General features: G+C 51.6%; 1 protein-coding gene across 10 annotated transcripts in view; it reads left to right on the top strand.

Annotated features, from left to right (window-relative positions):
• The window catches only part of TRERF1 (transcriptional regulating factor 1), a 200,113-nt gene that overhangs the window by 157,251 nt on the left and 27,827 nt on the right, over nucleotides 1-15,035 (top strand). For 9 of the 10 annotated variants that reach the window (XM_081140330.1, XM_081140329.1, XM_081140326.1 and 6 more), the window contains exons 5-10: nucleotides 4,572-6,242; nucleotides 7,634-7,680; nucleotides 8,530-8,680; nucleotides 9,693-9,986; nucleotides 13,284-13,665; nucleotides 14,370-14,436. In XM_081140330.1, coding sequence (XP_080996456.1) covers nucleotides 4,830-6,242; nucleotides 7,634-7,680; nucleotides 8,530-8,680; nucleotides 9,693-9,986; nucleotides 13,284-13,665; nucleotides 14,370-14,436 — 2,354 coding nt within the window. In that variant the 5' untranslated portion in view covers nucleotides 4,572-4,829. The remainder of the gene's footprint in view (nucleotides 1-4,571; nucleotides 6,243-7,633; nucleotides 7,681-8,529; nucleotides 8,681-9,692; nucleotides 9,987-13,283; nucleotides 13,666-14,369; nucleotides 14,437-15,035) is intronic. The other variant, XM_081140325.1, reaches the window with a different exon arrangement.

The following is a 15,035-nucleotide window of genomic DNA, read 5'->3' as shown; positions in this document are numbered from 1 at the left end:
TCCAGGGTTCCCCTTTCTCCACACCCTCGCCAGCACTTTTCGTTGGCTGATTTGTTGATGGAGCCATTCTGGCAGGTGTGAGGTGATACCTCATTGTGGTTTTAATTTGCATTTCTGATGATTAGTGATGTTGTGCATTTTTTCATATGTCCCTTGGCCATCTGTATGTCCTCTTTGGAGAAATGTCTATTCAGGTCCTCTGCCCATTTTTTAATTAGGTTGTTTGTCTTCCTTTTGTTAAGTTGTATGAGTTCCTTATATATTCTGGAAATTAGCCCCTTAGCGGATACATCTGGCAAATATGTTCTCCCATACGGTGGGTTCCCTTTTCTTTTCTTTTTTAAATATATCTTTATTGATTTCAGAGAGAGGAAAGGAGAGGGAGAGAGGGAGATAGAAACATCAATGATGAGAGAGTCATTGATCAAGCCCGCAACCCGGGCATGTGCCCTGACTGGGAATCGAACCCCGATTGCCTGGATCCTAGGTCGAGGCTCAACTGCTAAGCCACACCCAGCCGGGCTCCCTTTTCATTTTTATGCTGATTTCTTTTGCTGTGCAGAAGCTTTTTATTTTGTGTAGTCCCATTTGTTTCTTTTTTCCTTTGTTTCTCTTGCCCTAGGCATTGTATCAGTGAAAATTCTGCTGTGTGAGATGTCTGATATTTTACTGCCTACCTTTTCCTCTAGGGTTTTTATGGTTTCATAACTTACATTTAAGTCTTTTACCCATTTTAAATTTACTTTTGTGTATTGTGTCTAGTTTCTTTTTTTTTTGCATGTACCTGTCCAATTATCCCAACACTTACTGAAGAGACTGTCTTTACTCCATTGTATGTTCTTGCCTCCTTTGTCAAATATTAATTGACCATAATGGCGTGGGTCAATTCTGGGGTCTCTGTTCTGTTCCACTGATCTATATGCCTGTTCTTGTGCCAGTACCAGGCTGTTTTGATGACAGTGGCTTTGTAGATAACTTGATATCTGGTATTGTGATCCCTCCAACTTTGTCCTTCTTTCTCAAGATTGCTGTGGCTATTCGGGGTCTTTTTTTGGTTCCATATAAATTTTTGGAGTATTTGTTCTAGCTCTGTGAAATATGCCATTGGTAATTTGATAGGAATTGCATTGAATCTATAGATTGCTTTTGATTTTTGACCTGGGAGCGCTAGGATGCCATGAATGGGTGGCCCTGAATAGGGTGCCATGAAGCAGTGGGATCAGAGTCATGTTTTGAAAAGTTCATTCTGCTTCTGCTGTCTGGGGACTGGACAGACTGAAAGCAGGGAGACCGACTGGAGGGCTGTTGAAATAGTCCAGGAGACAAGTACAGCGTCTTGGACTAGGGTGATAGTAGTGGAACTGCAGAAAGGTGGATGGAGTTAGAAAATACAGGGAGGTGAATTGTTAGGTTGAGGTGGTCGGTTAAGGGCGAGGGAGGAGTCACGGGGAAGACTCTGGACAAGCGTCCATTCTGGAGGAGGTGATGTTGAGTTTGCCTTTGAACATGGAAATGGTGAAGTGGAGCAGGGAGCCCCTCTGAGCTGGGAGTAGTCACTGGGCGTCAGCAAGGTACGTGCGGTAGTTGAGGATGTCGAGAGAGCATGTGTGAGGAAAGAAGGGGTATCTCCTCAGGCTGGGCCGTCAGCCCCGAAGGGCAGGGCGCTTGGAGGAGGGACAGTCACTTCCCACTGGCAGCATGGGGAATGTTTTCTCATTTCTCCATCTCTTCCTGCTCACCATTCCCCAAGTCCAGGCCTTAATGATGTCTGACCCGGATGCAGCAAGAACCTGCTGACCCATTGCTTCTCAAATTTCAACATGCACACAAGCAACTTGGGGGTCTCAATAAAATGCAGCTTCTGTTGAATAGATCTGGGCTGAAGCTCCCCGGGGATACAGACCACGGTGCGAGCAGCGAGGGGCGCTGGTCTCCCTCCCCTGAAGCTCAGCGCCCTCACACCCGAGTCCTTAGGCCTCTGCTCAGAAGTCTTCAGGGGTCATTCGTGGCTCATGCATAACTTCCCAGTGCTTTCCGTCATCCAGCCATCCTTCCATCCAGCCGAACCCTCGCTCCCGATTTGTCATCTCCTCCTATGTTGTTTGGAAAGGGTCGGAGACCACCTGGGGCTAGCCTTCAGTTGGAGGGGGGCTACTGCCACTTCGTCAAAGTTTTCTACTTAAAACCCCCATAAAAGGATTTTGTAAAACTATATACCCCCTCACACATTTTTAAGCTTATGTCTACATTTTTAATCATACATTTGTAGAAGATGCAATTCCCAGTATATTATAAACATCAATATTTTTAAGTAAAACTATTACATCATTGTTTTCAATTTATCCAGTAGAATCTAAACACCATAGCAATCTGATACCTACCATTACCCATTTTAAAAATGCATGAACCCGCCTGTTAATAGTGTTCTTTTTCTTGAAATTTTATTTCTGTTTCACGTCCCCCATGGAATTTTATCCTGATGTAATATGTGTAATATATTTTTATGCTTAAAACTTTTTCATTTGTTTCCCTATCATATTTCTCTGTAACAATTTTATATGAAGTTAAAACTTTTTTAATTTCCTGAAATCATAAAGCTCTAAGTATTAACATTTTCTCCTAGTTTGAGTTATTGGTACAATTATTAATAGTGTACAGTTGATCGAAACAGCACAAATGTATCACTAATTTGGATAAATAATTAATAAGCATAAAAACTAAAATTATATTGAAAATGCATCTCTTAGTGAGATGGTGATGCTGGATGACTTTAAAATAATTTTTGTATTCCACAAATATTTTTAATTTAATTGTATTAAATGCTCACAGAAGTACATGGAACAGCTAATACAGTAGATTCTGGGGGCAGGAACACCTTTTAGAAGGGATAGTTAGGGTCAGACTTAAGGAATGTGCAGCACTTGGCCGAGTGAGGAAAGAATGAAAGAACATCCCAGACAGAGGGAGCAGCATGGTTGAGGAAGGGCCTGAGCTGGACAAGATGGTAAGAGGGGTTAGACCAGGGTGACCTCAAATAAACTGTTTTATAGGCACACCTGTATGCGGCTAGGTCAGAGTGTGCAGGCTGAGCACACCCAGCACTTATCACCCAGGTGATAATTGCTGGCACTGGGTTATTTCTTCAGTTTGTTTATTTATCCAGGGAAGAAGAATATTATTGTTGCATGAGACATGAGACAAGGATCAGCATCGACTGTCTTTCCATTTTTCATTTATATGCCCTGAAATCCCTCACTCACACGAGCTAGTAGATAGAAATGCAATTTTGATACAGCAGGGTCACTCAGTTCTTGATCTGCTTCTGAGTTATATGCCAAAAATCACATAGTGATCATGGACAATTTCATTTTAATTACTTCTGTTTGGCCTTCCTAATAAAAAAGGAATTGGAAACCACCCAGCGTGCAAAAAAAAGATTTACTACGCATTTATTAGAGTTGCTTGCTTTCTCAATTTTCTAAGTGTCCTCTTGTGTGGTGGCCAGGAACTTAATCCCTGGGGCAGTAAACTGAGCCATTTGGATGGGGTGGGTAAGAGGTTTGCCTTTCTTTTGTAAAGGAGGAGGGCTGCTGTGAAAGAGCCGCTATACAAGGGCAACTCAAACCCCTATCAGCCATCAGCTCTAGAAGAGGGCTTCTAGGGACATTGAGGATCTGGAGATTGATTCTCTTAAAGGTTTGAGTGCGTGTGTAGCATTTGGACAGTCTTCGTTTACTCCCAGGGGTTTACATACCCCAGTTTGAAGTCCACGAAAGACCCCGTATAGACTCAAAGCAGACTAGTCCAGTCCCTCCAGAGTTCTAGCTTGTGCTTCTGAGAGAGGAGTCTCATTGGCCCAGCTTATTTTTTTGTGTCAGGCACTTCTTAGGCCTCTGGCCAGGTGGGCAGCCCCTTGCACAGATGTTTCCCTGAGCAGGGACCCCGAGGAAGCAGGTAGCTGTGTTGATCTAACAGGCAGACTAACAAGCACAGTACTCCTCATGGAAACTGTCTCCAGTTCTGTTCTGCTGGGAATATGCTCCCCAGTCTGAGGTCCCATATTGTGATTTTTACCTTTTTATAAGATGTATCTCTTTCCTCCTTGTATTGTACTTATTTGTGGACTCGTCACCTTTTCTAACCGTAAACTCCTCAAGAGCTGGCCCATGTCTTCATCATTTCCTAGGGTGCCTTCCACTGAGTAGGTGTCTAATAAGTATTTGTTGAGCAGATAAATTGATTAATGAATGTCTTAAACTTCTTTTCTAATCTCCCACACGTCCTAGAAAAGTGCTAGGCCTTCAATAGCGGGGTCCCAGAAGAATGGATGAATTAATCAGTGAGCAAAACAATGCATTACAAATCAATAAACTAATGAGCCACTGGGTAATGAAGGCTTGAAAGTGGGGGTCAGATGTGTAGAATCAGTATACAGGGCGTGGTGTGTAGGACACCATTTCTAATTGAGTCTCCTGTCGGTATTTATTTCTATAACTGGCCATGGTAGGTATAATTGCTCATTGCGAAACATCCACGTAAACCCTCTCCTGTTCTCTGCATCTGTCTTGCAGGTGTGAGCAGCATCTCTTCACCACAGTGGTGTTTGGTCCGTACCTCAGCCCGGGTGGGGATGTAAAACCCCCCTCTCTGCTCATGAGTGGGACAGGCCAACAGGAACACCTGGCTCCAGCCACCGCCACAGACATGTCAGCCGTGGAGTAGTGTGGACGCTTTCTCTCACCTTCTCAGGGTTTCCGTCCTTTTGGGTTTGTTTCACTGACCTTTTTTTATGGTTTTGTGGCTGGACAGTCACGACCAAGGCAGGCGCCATGGGCGATCAGCAACTGTACAAGACCAACCATGTGACCCACAGCGGTGAGAACCTTTTCTACCAACAGCCACCCCTCGGCGTCCACAGTGGGCTCAACCACAACTATGGGAATACAGTCACGGGGGCTGGCATGGATGCCCCCCAGGCATCACCCATTTCCCCCCACTTCCCTCAAGACACTCGGGATGGTCTAGGCTTGCCTGTTGGCTCCAAAAACCTTGGCCAAGTGGATACCTCGAGGCAGGGAGGGTGGGGTGGCCACGCAGGGCCTGGGAACCACGTCCAGCTCCGTGGCAACCTGACCAACTCGAACATGATGTGGGGCGCGCCAGCCCAGGCGGAGCCCACCGAAGGCTACCAATACACCTACTCCCAGGCCAGCGAGATCCGGACCCAGAAGCTCACCAGCGGTGTCCTGCACAAGCTAGACTCTTTCACCCAGGTGTTTGCCAACCAAAACCTACGGATTCAGGTCAACAATATGGCCCAGGTGCTGCACACCCAGTCAGCAGTGATGGATGGAACCCCCGACAGTGCCCTCCGCCAGCTGCTGTCCCAGAAGCCCATGGAGCCCCCAGCACCATCTGTCCCTTCCCGCTACCAGCAGGTGCCCCAGCAGCCTCACCCTGGTTTCACCAGTGGGCTATCCAAACCAGCTCTTCAGGTCGGGCAGCACCCTAGCCAAGGGCACCTGTATTACGATTACCAGCAGCCGCTGGCTCAGATGCCAGTGCAGGGAGGACAGCCACTGCAAGGCCCACAGATGCTTTCCCAGCACATGCAACAGATGCAGCAGCACCAGTATTACCCGCAGCAGCAACAGCAGCAAGCCGGGCAGCAGCGTATGTCCATGCAAGAAATGCCGCCGCAGCAGCAGATTCGCCCATCACAGCTTCAGCAGCAGCAACAGCAGCTGCAGCAGCGGCAGGGTTCCATGCAGATACCTCAGTATTATCAGTCCCCACCCATGATGCAGCACTTGCAAGAGCAGCAGCAGCAACAGATGCATCTGCAGCCCCCTTCTTATCACAGGGACCCCCACCAGTACACCCCGGAGCAGGCGCACGCCATGCAGCTGATTCAGCTGGGCTCCATGCCCCAGTACTACTACCAGGAGCCCCAGCAGCCCTACAGCCACCCGCTCTACCAGCAGAGCCACCTGTCCCAGCACCAGCAGCGTGAGGACAGTCAGCCCAAGACTTATCCAAGCGACAGGCAGGCCCAGGCCATGCTGAGCACCCATGGGGACCTGGGGCCTTCTGATACGGGAATGGGAGACCCAGCAAACTTGGACCTCAACCGGGTCAGTGGTGCCCTCCCCCATCGGCCACTCTTGTCCCCCAGTGGAATCCACCTCAACAACGTGGGGCCTCAGCACCAGCAGCTGTCTCCCAGTGCCATGTGGCCTCAGGTATTCTTACAGTGGCGGTTTCTCCTGGTATCGGCTCCAGGGCCAGGCAGGGCCGAGTCGATGCAGTGCCCAGTGCTCTCTCCAACCCATTTGTACTTTATTCCTTCCACAAACCTTAAGCTCCATGTGCCAGGCACTGTCTGTGTCCAGGCACTTGCAGTGCAGAATCAGCACTGACTCAGTCCTTTGCCCATAGAGCTTCTCATCTCACTAAGAAAATGGCCAAGACACAGCATCAGGTCCTGAATGCTGCATGTAATGACTAAGGCCTTGAGTCAAGTGCCCGGGGACCACACGGTGGGAGTGTCTGGCTCCCCTTGGATCTGTATCCTCAGAGTACAGCCTGTGAAATGGCTCCCCGTTTGGGAGGGAGACCACATTATGACAGCATTTGTCAAAGTATATTACTCAGAATAGGAGTTCCATAGAATGTTTAATGGGTATTGCTGGGGGAGGTCTGTGGATAATAAATTAGGGGTTATTAAAGTGAAACAGGTTGCAGTGCTACAAGGCTTCTCAGTGCCTTTAAAATGCTCATGTGCACTGTGACTCTCCCAAAAGAGACACCGCATGTAGTTGCAGAGATGAAAACCTTAGCTGGCCACAGGATCTAGGCAGGTAACGTGAATAAGTGAAATGGCCTGGGATGAGACAATAAGGAGAGGTGGTGACTGTGGTAACTTGGAGAGTACGTGCCCCATCTAATAGTATTTTTATTCAGGATTTTTAAAAACAGTCTAGACAAAATATGTCAGTGGGCCAGATTTAGCGTGTACGCCAGTTATTAAACCTTGCTAGTTTCCCAAATGTATTTGACCACAAAACAGCCTGCTGTGTGCTGGATACTGTTCATGCGTTGACATAGTAAGTGCTACACTCATGTGACAGCGTGGTCAGGGGAGGAGAGGACCAGGTGAGATGGAGAGAGGGCTATGAGGGAGGTTGAAGGCCAGAGATGAACGCCCCTTGATTCTGTTTTGTTTGGGGCTCAGGCCCAGTCGTAACTGAGAGCCATTCTGATATAAAATGACTGATATGGTCAAGGCGGGGAGAGAATCTCAGCAGGAGGTCCCCCAGCATGATGCTGTTTCCTATAGCTCTCCGTTCTGTCTCCCACGGAATGGGGCCTGTCTGTGCACAGAGCAGGGGGCTGAGTCCTGCAGGGCTGTGGCTGGTGGCAGCTCCTCGAGTGGGCTGTGGTCCCAGGTTAGAAGTTTCAGGTGTGGAAGAGCATGAGTGTGAGCAACTGTGAGCACGGTTAGTGCCAGGTGGAGATTGGGTACAGTCCAGGAAGTGTGGCCCCAGGGTTCTCCAGCTCAAGGACTCCTCCCTTCAAAAATGCATTTTTCTCTCTGTTCTTTCTTTCGATGTCCTGCATGGCTCAAAATTAGATGCACCTACCTGATGGCAGAGCCCAGCCAGGGTCCCCTGAGTCAAGGTAGGATGGATGGGAGGACTCTTGTTGGCATTTTGGGAGACTGGGAGGTGTTCCTGCATTGTCTCTTATGATTCATTCCAAATTCAAAGTGAATTTCTCAAAGTTTATAAGAATAATAACAATAGCAGCTGTTGTGTTTGAGCGCTTACTGTGTGCTAGGCATTCTGCATTATGTGTAATAAAGTAACCCAGTGAGGTTACTTTAGGCATGATTTCCATGTTCCTAGATATGGTGAGCACTCAATTATTGTTAGCTGTTATTACTATTATTTTACAATGTGAAAACTGAGGCTCAGAGAGCTTAAACTTGCACATCAAGTAAGCAGCAGAGCCTGTGTTCTGTCCACCACCTGTTCATTCAGTCAGTGAGCATTTATTGAGTAGCTACTGTGTGCCAGGCATAGAGCTAAGCTTAGAAGCACAGTGAACAGTTCAGACTTGTTTCTTCCCCTCAAGGGCGTGGTAAATAATTAAAAACTTAGCCCAAACCCGATAAAGTGCTAAAACATGTAGTCTGGAGGCAACCAGAGGACTTAGGCACACATCTCTAAGGGAAGGTTCTGGAAGAAGCTGACTCTAGAGAGGTAATAAGCTGTAGGTGGGAAAACCTAGCACCTGAAGGCCTGGAATGAAGGACTTTCTGTTTAACTCTTGCATGACTTTGAACAAGCCCTTTCCCACTCTTGAGCCTCAGTTTTCCATCTGTAAATTGGGCTTAGCTCTCCGAAGGGTATTGGGGAGATAGAGCTGGGGCACGGACATGGGAGTACTGGGTGTGAGGTCTTGAGAAGAATCACTGTCCCCTTCCTCACTTATGTGTCCTCTCCGTTTGGCCCTCCCCTGGAGCAGCGGCCAACCGAAAGCAGTGTTTGGGGAGCAGATGGATGCCAAGAGCAAGCTGACGTGCTCCATCTGCCTGAAGGAGTTCAAGAGCCTGCCTGCCCTGAATGGCCACATGCGGTCCCACGGGGGAATGAGGGCCTCCCCCAGCCTCAAACAGGTTAGCCGGAGCCAGCCCCCCGTCCTTCTCAGGCCATGTGCTGCTTGCTTCGCTTTGCTGCCATCAGATAGAGTGAGGCGAGCCCCGTGCAGGCACCTGGGGAGGCGCAGTCCTTTCCTGCGCCTAAGGGGATGCTAAGCGCAGACGCCGGGAGCCAGTGAGGTCAGCAGCCCCCACGGCCACTGGCCTCGTGAAGGAGGGTCAGAAACAGAAGTGCTAGAAATCCTTTTAGGGAATCCCAGCCTCCCCTCCTCCTGGAAAAGACAGCCAGGAAAACATGTCGATGTAATATTATTTTTAACTTCTGCTGCTTGAAGCGGCCAAGGCCAGGGTCACTTGGGCCTTCCATGTGACCACCAGGCTGTCAGCCAGCATCTTCTGTTCACCAGTGCCTAGTGTTAGACTCTAGCACCCAAAGATCTTTAAACGCCCTCAGGATTATCCAGGTAGGAGGATACCCATGTTGTGAACTATCCACGCAGTTTTCGAGTTGGATTAAAATTCAAAGAATTTTCTCAATTCTTTGAATATTGCTGAGATTAATTTTAAGTCTATGGAATTAACTCTCTGTTCATTAAAATGCTGGATTATCCAGGTCATTCCATCTCCTGACCATGCCAGATAAAAGCTTTGTCTTCCATTTAACAGATGAGTAACTGAGGCCCATAGAATTCGAAGGTCCTACACAAGAGCTTGTGTGTGTGTGTGTTTGTGCCTGATTACAAGGCCGTATCCTTTTCTTTAAAAGCAATGACAACCACACAAAAAACATTTTTAATATATAAGTGATACATGGTCAAGATTTTTTCAGTGTAAACAAAGTGCATGGCCTAATCCACTGCCCACTGGCATCACTCAAGCTGAGGAGCTCAGGGTGGCAGGAAGGAAGCAGCCCTGCAGTGGTCCTCTGCCGCCCTGCATGATGCCCTGGACCCTGTCAGGAAAAGCAGAGCGCGTTCCTCCTGTGAGAGCTGCTCTCAGCCCAGGATCAAAGCCTTTATTGTCTGTGTAGGAGGAAGGAGAGAAGGCCCCGCCACCGCAGCCCCAGCCACTGCCGCCTCCACTGCCACCGCAGCTCCCTCCTGAGGCAGAAAGCCTCACGCCTATGGTCATGCCCGTGTCTGTCCCTGTCAAGCTTCTCGTGCCCAAGCCCAGCTCTCAGGGCTTCGCCAACAGCGTCGTTGCCGCCCCCTCCGCCAGAGACAAGCCAGCCAGCTCGATGTCGGACGACGAGATGCCCGTGCTCGTGAGGATGACCCTCTCTCCCCCACACTCACCCCAAGGGGCTGTCCCCTGCACGCCTGCTGTGAGTTGCTGCTCTGCCCCCGTGCCTGGGGCGGGAACATCCCTTTGCTTTCTTGGAGATGGGGACAGATCTTCCAGGGTCACTGGCCTGAGCTCAGACATGGGTTGGTCTCTCAGGACTGAGCCCCCAAGGATGGGAATCCCATCCGTGCCCACACTGCCCACTCCCCAGGAACGCCTGTTATTCTACCAGGCTGATGGTCTGGGTTAGATCCTGAGAGATCTGAAGGTGTTCCCAGATTGAAACAGATGGTAACCACAGTTATTAAAATATGCAAGTACTGTCCCAGATAATAAATAGCTGTTTCCCAGGCCCCAGGAGCTCCAGATGTCCCCAAATCCAGCAACCAAAGCTCAACCCCTGGCCAGCAGGGCCTTCAGGCAGTAGCCCTGGCATCCATGCTGATGATCAGCCTTACCAGATGCTTAATGTTTCCATTATCACACCTGTGTTAATACCTTTGGGAGACCTAATTGGTTATGGCTCCCGGAATAACTCCAGGCTCTGGGACGCTGAGGCCCTCTGCCTCAGAGCCTCCGTTTCTCCCCTGACCTTCAGGGTCTGGACTCACTGGAGACACCCATCCCCAACCTCAGGAAAGCAAAGAGATTTGTGTTTCTCACTCCCTGTTAAGTTCTCTTTCTCAAATTACAAGTGCTTCATCCAGGCAGCTCAGCTTGGCTTTGGAACAGAGATCTATCCGTCTCTGTCTCTCTCTCAGTTTGTCTCTCTCCCTCCCTCTCCCCAGGGAGTCTGTAACTCCTGAGGTTGACTGCATCAGATTTGTCCCCTTCCCACAAGTGGTTGCTGGGTCATATTTATCCTTGGAGAAGAGATAGCTACTGGGATTCCAGGGGGCATGAGGGTGGGGTTGGCCAGAATAGGAGTAGAGAAGATAACTAGAACTAGAAAAGCTGAGAAAGAGCCTTTTTGGTTCTCTGTGTAATATCAAAGCCTCAGAAGAGGAGACTGATGGAGAACTCAAGGGGGTGGGGATTCTCATAGCTGACAGACCTTAAAGGCCAACAATAGGCAGAAAGATGAAATGACATAGCCAAGCTCCCTCTTTGTCCAGGGAAGTTTCCTGATTTGGTGGGAGAGGCACTGTTTGTACTCTTGGAGAACTCTCAGCCTGAAGCTGGAGACAGTAAGATTCCTAGTCACACAGGGGTCGGAGCCCCAGGCAGCACCCCTGCCCCAATTCAAGACAGTGAGATAGAACCAGGGCAGATGAGAAACAGGGAAGCCGTGGGTGGAGGGGAATACACCTGGGTAGCTAGAGTGATTAGGGCCTGGGGAAAGGCAAGGGAGTTTGGTATGAGTTTGCTCAGATCGTCATGAGGGGAGTTCTGAGCAGGGTTTTGAAGGCAGAGGTAAACTTGCCTTTGTGGAAAGGGTGAGAGAGGCATCGTAAGTGGGGAGATAAGCTGAAGTGGAAGCATGTAGGTGGTACCGAGTAAATGTGAGCAAGGCCCTGACATTTGATATAAAGAAATGAAAATGTCCAGGGAGGAACCCTGAGTTCTAGCCCCAACTCTGCTCCTAACCAGCTTGGATGCAGGCAGCTGAGACCCTCTGCCTGTCAGAGCCTCCATTTCTCCCCTGACCTTCAGGGGAGGTTGGACTTACTGGAGAGCTGTTGAAACCTCTCAGTGAGTGGCCCCACTTCCAGAGTCTGAATGGCTTGGAGGGGGTGGAACACTGTAAATGCTTCCTCTCAAGCGACACCCAGGTCTGACATTATGGGTGGCTTCCCTGGCCCAGGGTCTCAGAGCCTTGCCTGGAGGAGAACAGGACCAAAGGCTCAAGGAGAGGAGCCCAAAAGAGACCTTTGGCTTTGTGATCAGAGGTCTGGATTCTGGTGTAGGATTAAAGTCACGTGAGGTCTGCACGTGCTCAGATGACCTCGTTACCCAGGAGCAGGGTGTAGAATTCCAGGATTGCTCCCCAACAGGCATCCCCTCCTCACACTACTCAGCCCCCTCTCTCTGCCTTAGCCTCAGGCCATGGTGAGCCCTCTGGTGTGGAGAGGAGGCAGGTTGGGGCCTCAGGAGAGACCCCTGGGGACTGTCTGGGAGCCTAGGGGCCCTCTGCCCCTCCTCCTCTCCTCACCTCCCTGCTCCCCTAGACTGTCCCCCACAAGGACTGGGAGGGCGCCAGAGGACAGGGAAGCTGAGGGAGAGACCCCAGGGTGCAGCCTGAATTGCTGCAGGCAATGGAGGAGCCGGAGGAGCCCAGAACTGGGGGACTGGGGCAGGTCGCATGACCTGGAGGCAGTTGGTCACATGACCATGGCCAGCCCTTCCCATCAGCCCCTGCTGCCTTCTACTCAGGCACCACCCTGGGCTCAGGAATTGCCAGGGGCTGCAGCTGGGGCAGGCGCTGGCCTGCAGGACCTGGGAGGGCACCGCAGACTGCCCAGAACCTTTCTGCAGGTATCGCCACCTTCCCTCCCAACCTCACGTCTGCCTGTCCAGCCACACCCAGCTCTTGGTTTTCCTGGGCTGATGCTGGCACACAGCCCCAGTCTGTTTGTTCGGCTTTGGCATGCCCTGCTTATCTATTTACGTGCATATGTTTACTTAGTACTATATATGTATCCATGTGGCAGACCTTCCAGACCAGCCTTGGTTCCACCGTGATGTAAACTACGCCTGCTGACAGGAAGCCATTGTAGGAGGGGGCTTGCTACAGATGAGCACCAGGGCTGGGAGCAGCACTGAGGGGTGCTGGCCGGGAGGTCCCCCAGGTCCACGTTTAGGAGAGCACACGGAAGGGGCCTTAAAGGTCACAGATGGCTCTCCCTCAGCCCCAGGGTCACCTCGAGGAGAGCCCAGGGCGGGCCCCTGGCCCTGGGAGCCCTCTCTCGGCCTGGCGCCTCCTCCTGCCCCACAGCTCTGCCCAGCTGCCCTAACTGGAGTTTTCCGTCCCCTTCTCGGAGCACGTGTTATCTGTCCCCGCTGTCCGTCCTCAGGGAGCGGTGGGGAATTAAAGGGCCCACTCAGCTGGATTCCACTCGCCGGATGGGAATGCGGCGATGAGCAATAAAGAATGAGAATTTATTCTTTCTTGCCCACCCACCGGCCCCACCGCCCCCCTGTCCCCCCAGACATTCGGGATTTCCTCCCGAACCCAAGCGCCCTCCTCGTCCAGCCACCGTTGTCGCCTTGTCTGAAAACGGGCGCGGCTGCGTGTTTAAGACGGCGGGTCCCGGGGGTCGGCGAGGGGAAGGGGCGTCGGCCCGCGCAGCCCGCCTGTGGGGAGAGCGTCTGAACGGGCCCCTTCTCCCCGTTTCAGGAAGTTCCCAGGAAGCACCAGCCTGGCGGGGCCAAGGCTGAGGAGCCCGTCAAGGCCGCGCCCGAGAAGAAGAAGTTCCGGCACCGGCCCGAGCCGCTCTTCATCCCGCCGCCGCCCTCCTACCACCCCGGCCCCGCCTCCCACTCGGGCGCCACCCTGTACCAGAGCCAGCTGCGCTCCCCGCGCGTCCTGGGCGACCACCTGCTGCTGGACCCCGCCCACGAGCTGCCCCCCTACACGCCCCCGCCCATGCTGAGCCCGGTGCGCCAGGGCTCGGGGCTCTTCAGCAATGTCCTCATCGCGGGCCACGGCCCCGGCGCCCACGCCCAGCTGCCCCTCACGCCCCTGACGCCCACGCCGCGCGTGCTGCTGTGTCGCTCCAGTGAGTCACACCCCCCCCCCCCCCCCCCCCGCGCCTCCTCAGGGGCCCCGGGCGTTTCGCCCCCGCGGTGCCGGGCATTGCCCTGGGAGGTCTCGGTTTCTGCAGTTGCTCTGAGGCCACAGGCTTTTGTGGCGCGTCTCCCCCGTGTGCCAGGCACCGTGCTGCGCACAGCGGCGCGGGGCTGCTCGTCCTCAGGGGATCCCGGTCTGGCCCGGGCGGCAAACCCGCCAGAGGACGATCATTGCAACCCCTTTGGGATAAGGAGACCCTTGAAGTGTCCGTGCACCAAATATGTCTGTGCTCTGGGTGATCCTGTCCAACACCCCGAAGAAATGTACCAAGGAGATGTCGAACTAGGGCCAGGTGTGGTGTGCAAGCCCAGGCCTCCACATTGGAGCAGGCTGCGTAAAGATCGAGGGGGGAGAGGCCTGGGGCCGGGATCTCTTTCTGGAGCAAGAGTAGTCTCAGAAGCGGCACAGCTTAGCAGGCCAACGTGGGGCGGCTGCCTCCTTTACCCTGTGTGAGGATGGCTCACCCTGAGCCAGTTAGCCGCACACTCCGCCCAGCTCCCTGGAGACCACTGGGAGCAAGCCTGGCCTGGGGAAGGTAGCAGAGGGCCCTGCTGTGACTGTAGGTAACTGCTTGCTTTCATTTCTTCAGTACCCTTTCCCTGTTCACCGGTGACTCTGGTTTTTGTGCTTCAGACAGCATCGATGGCAGCAGTGTGACAGTCACCCCTGGGCCTGGAGAGCAGACCGTTGACATTGAACCGTAAGGAAAAGCCAATTACTCTTTAGAGCGGAAGCCTCAGCTGAGGAAAGGGTTGAGGAGCTTTGAGGAGTGGAGTTAATACTTCTGGGGTCAGAGTGGCCCCTGAGGGAGAAGTAGTAGGATTGTGATATTTCTTGAGTACTATTGTTTCTCTGAAATCGCCAGTGTTTCAAGGCCTTTGCCAGAGATTAAATGCATAGTGATGCATGAAGCCCTGGATTCAGAGAACCCAGCATCCCCATCTCCTGCTCCACGGGCCATTTGGGTTGTGGTCACGTGCTCCCCCATCCCCAGTGACATTTAGGCATCTCAGGGTGCCCAGCTCTCTACAGGGCTTCTTCCAAATGTCCTTGCTTCCCTGTTCCCTTCCTAAGATTCTTGGCCAGCCCTCCAAATGAGCTTGTGGGTGAGTGGTGAGGGTATAATGGAAGGGAAAGTGCTTATTTGCATGAAAAGGGGCCCTGTGGTAGAGCGCTGAGTAGATTGAGTTGGGAATCAGAAAACCTGAGTTCCAGCACCGATGTGCTACTTCATCTTACAGTATTAACCTTTGTAGGCTTTAGTTAACTCGTCTGTTAAGTGGGAATGCTTTCCACTGC

Source organism: Miniopterus schreibersii (genome assembly GCF_964146895.1).
Source record: "Miniopterus schreibersii genome assembly, chromosome: 6".
Taxonomy (NCBI): Eukaryota; Metazoa; Chordata; class Mammalia; order Chiroptera; family Miniopteridae; genus Miniopterus; species Miniopterus schreibersii.
The sequence above is the reverse complement of the archived record's forward strand: the minus strand, read 5'-3'. Positions and strand labels throughout refer to the sequence as shown.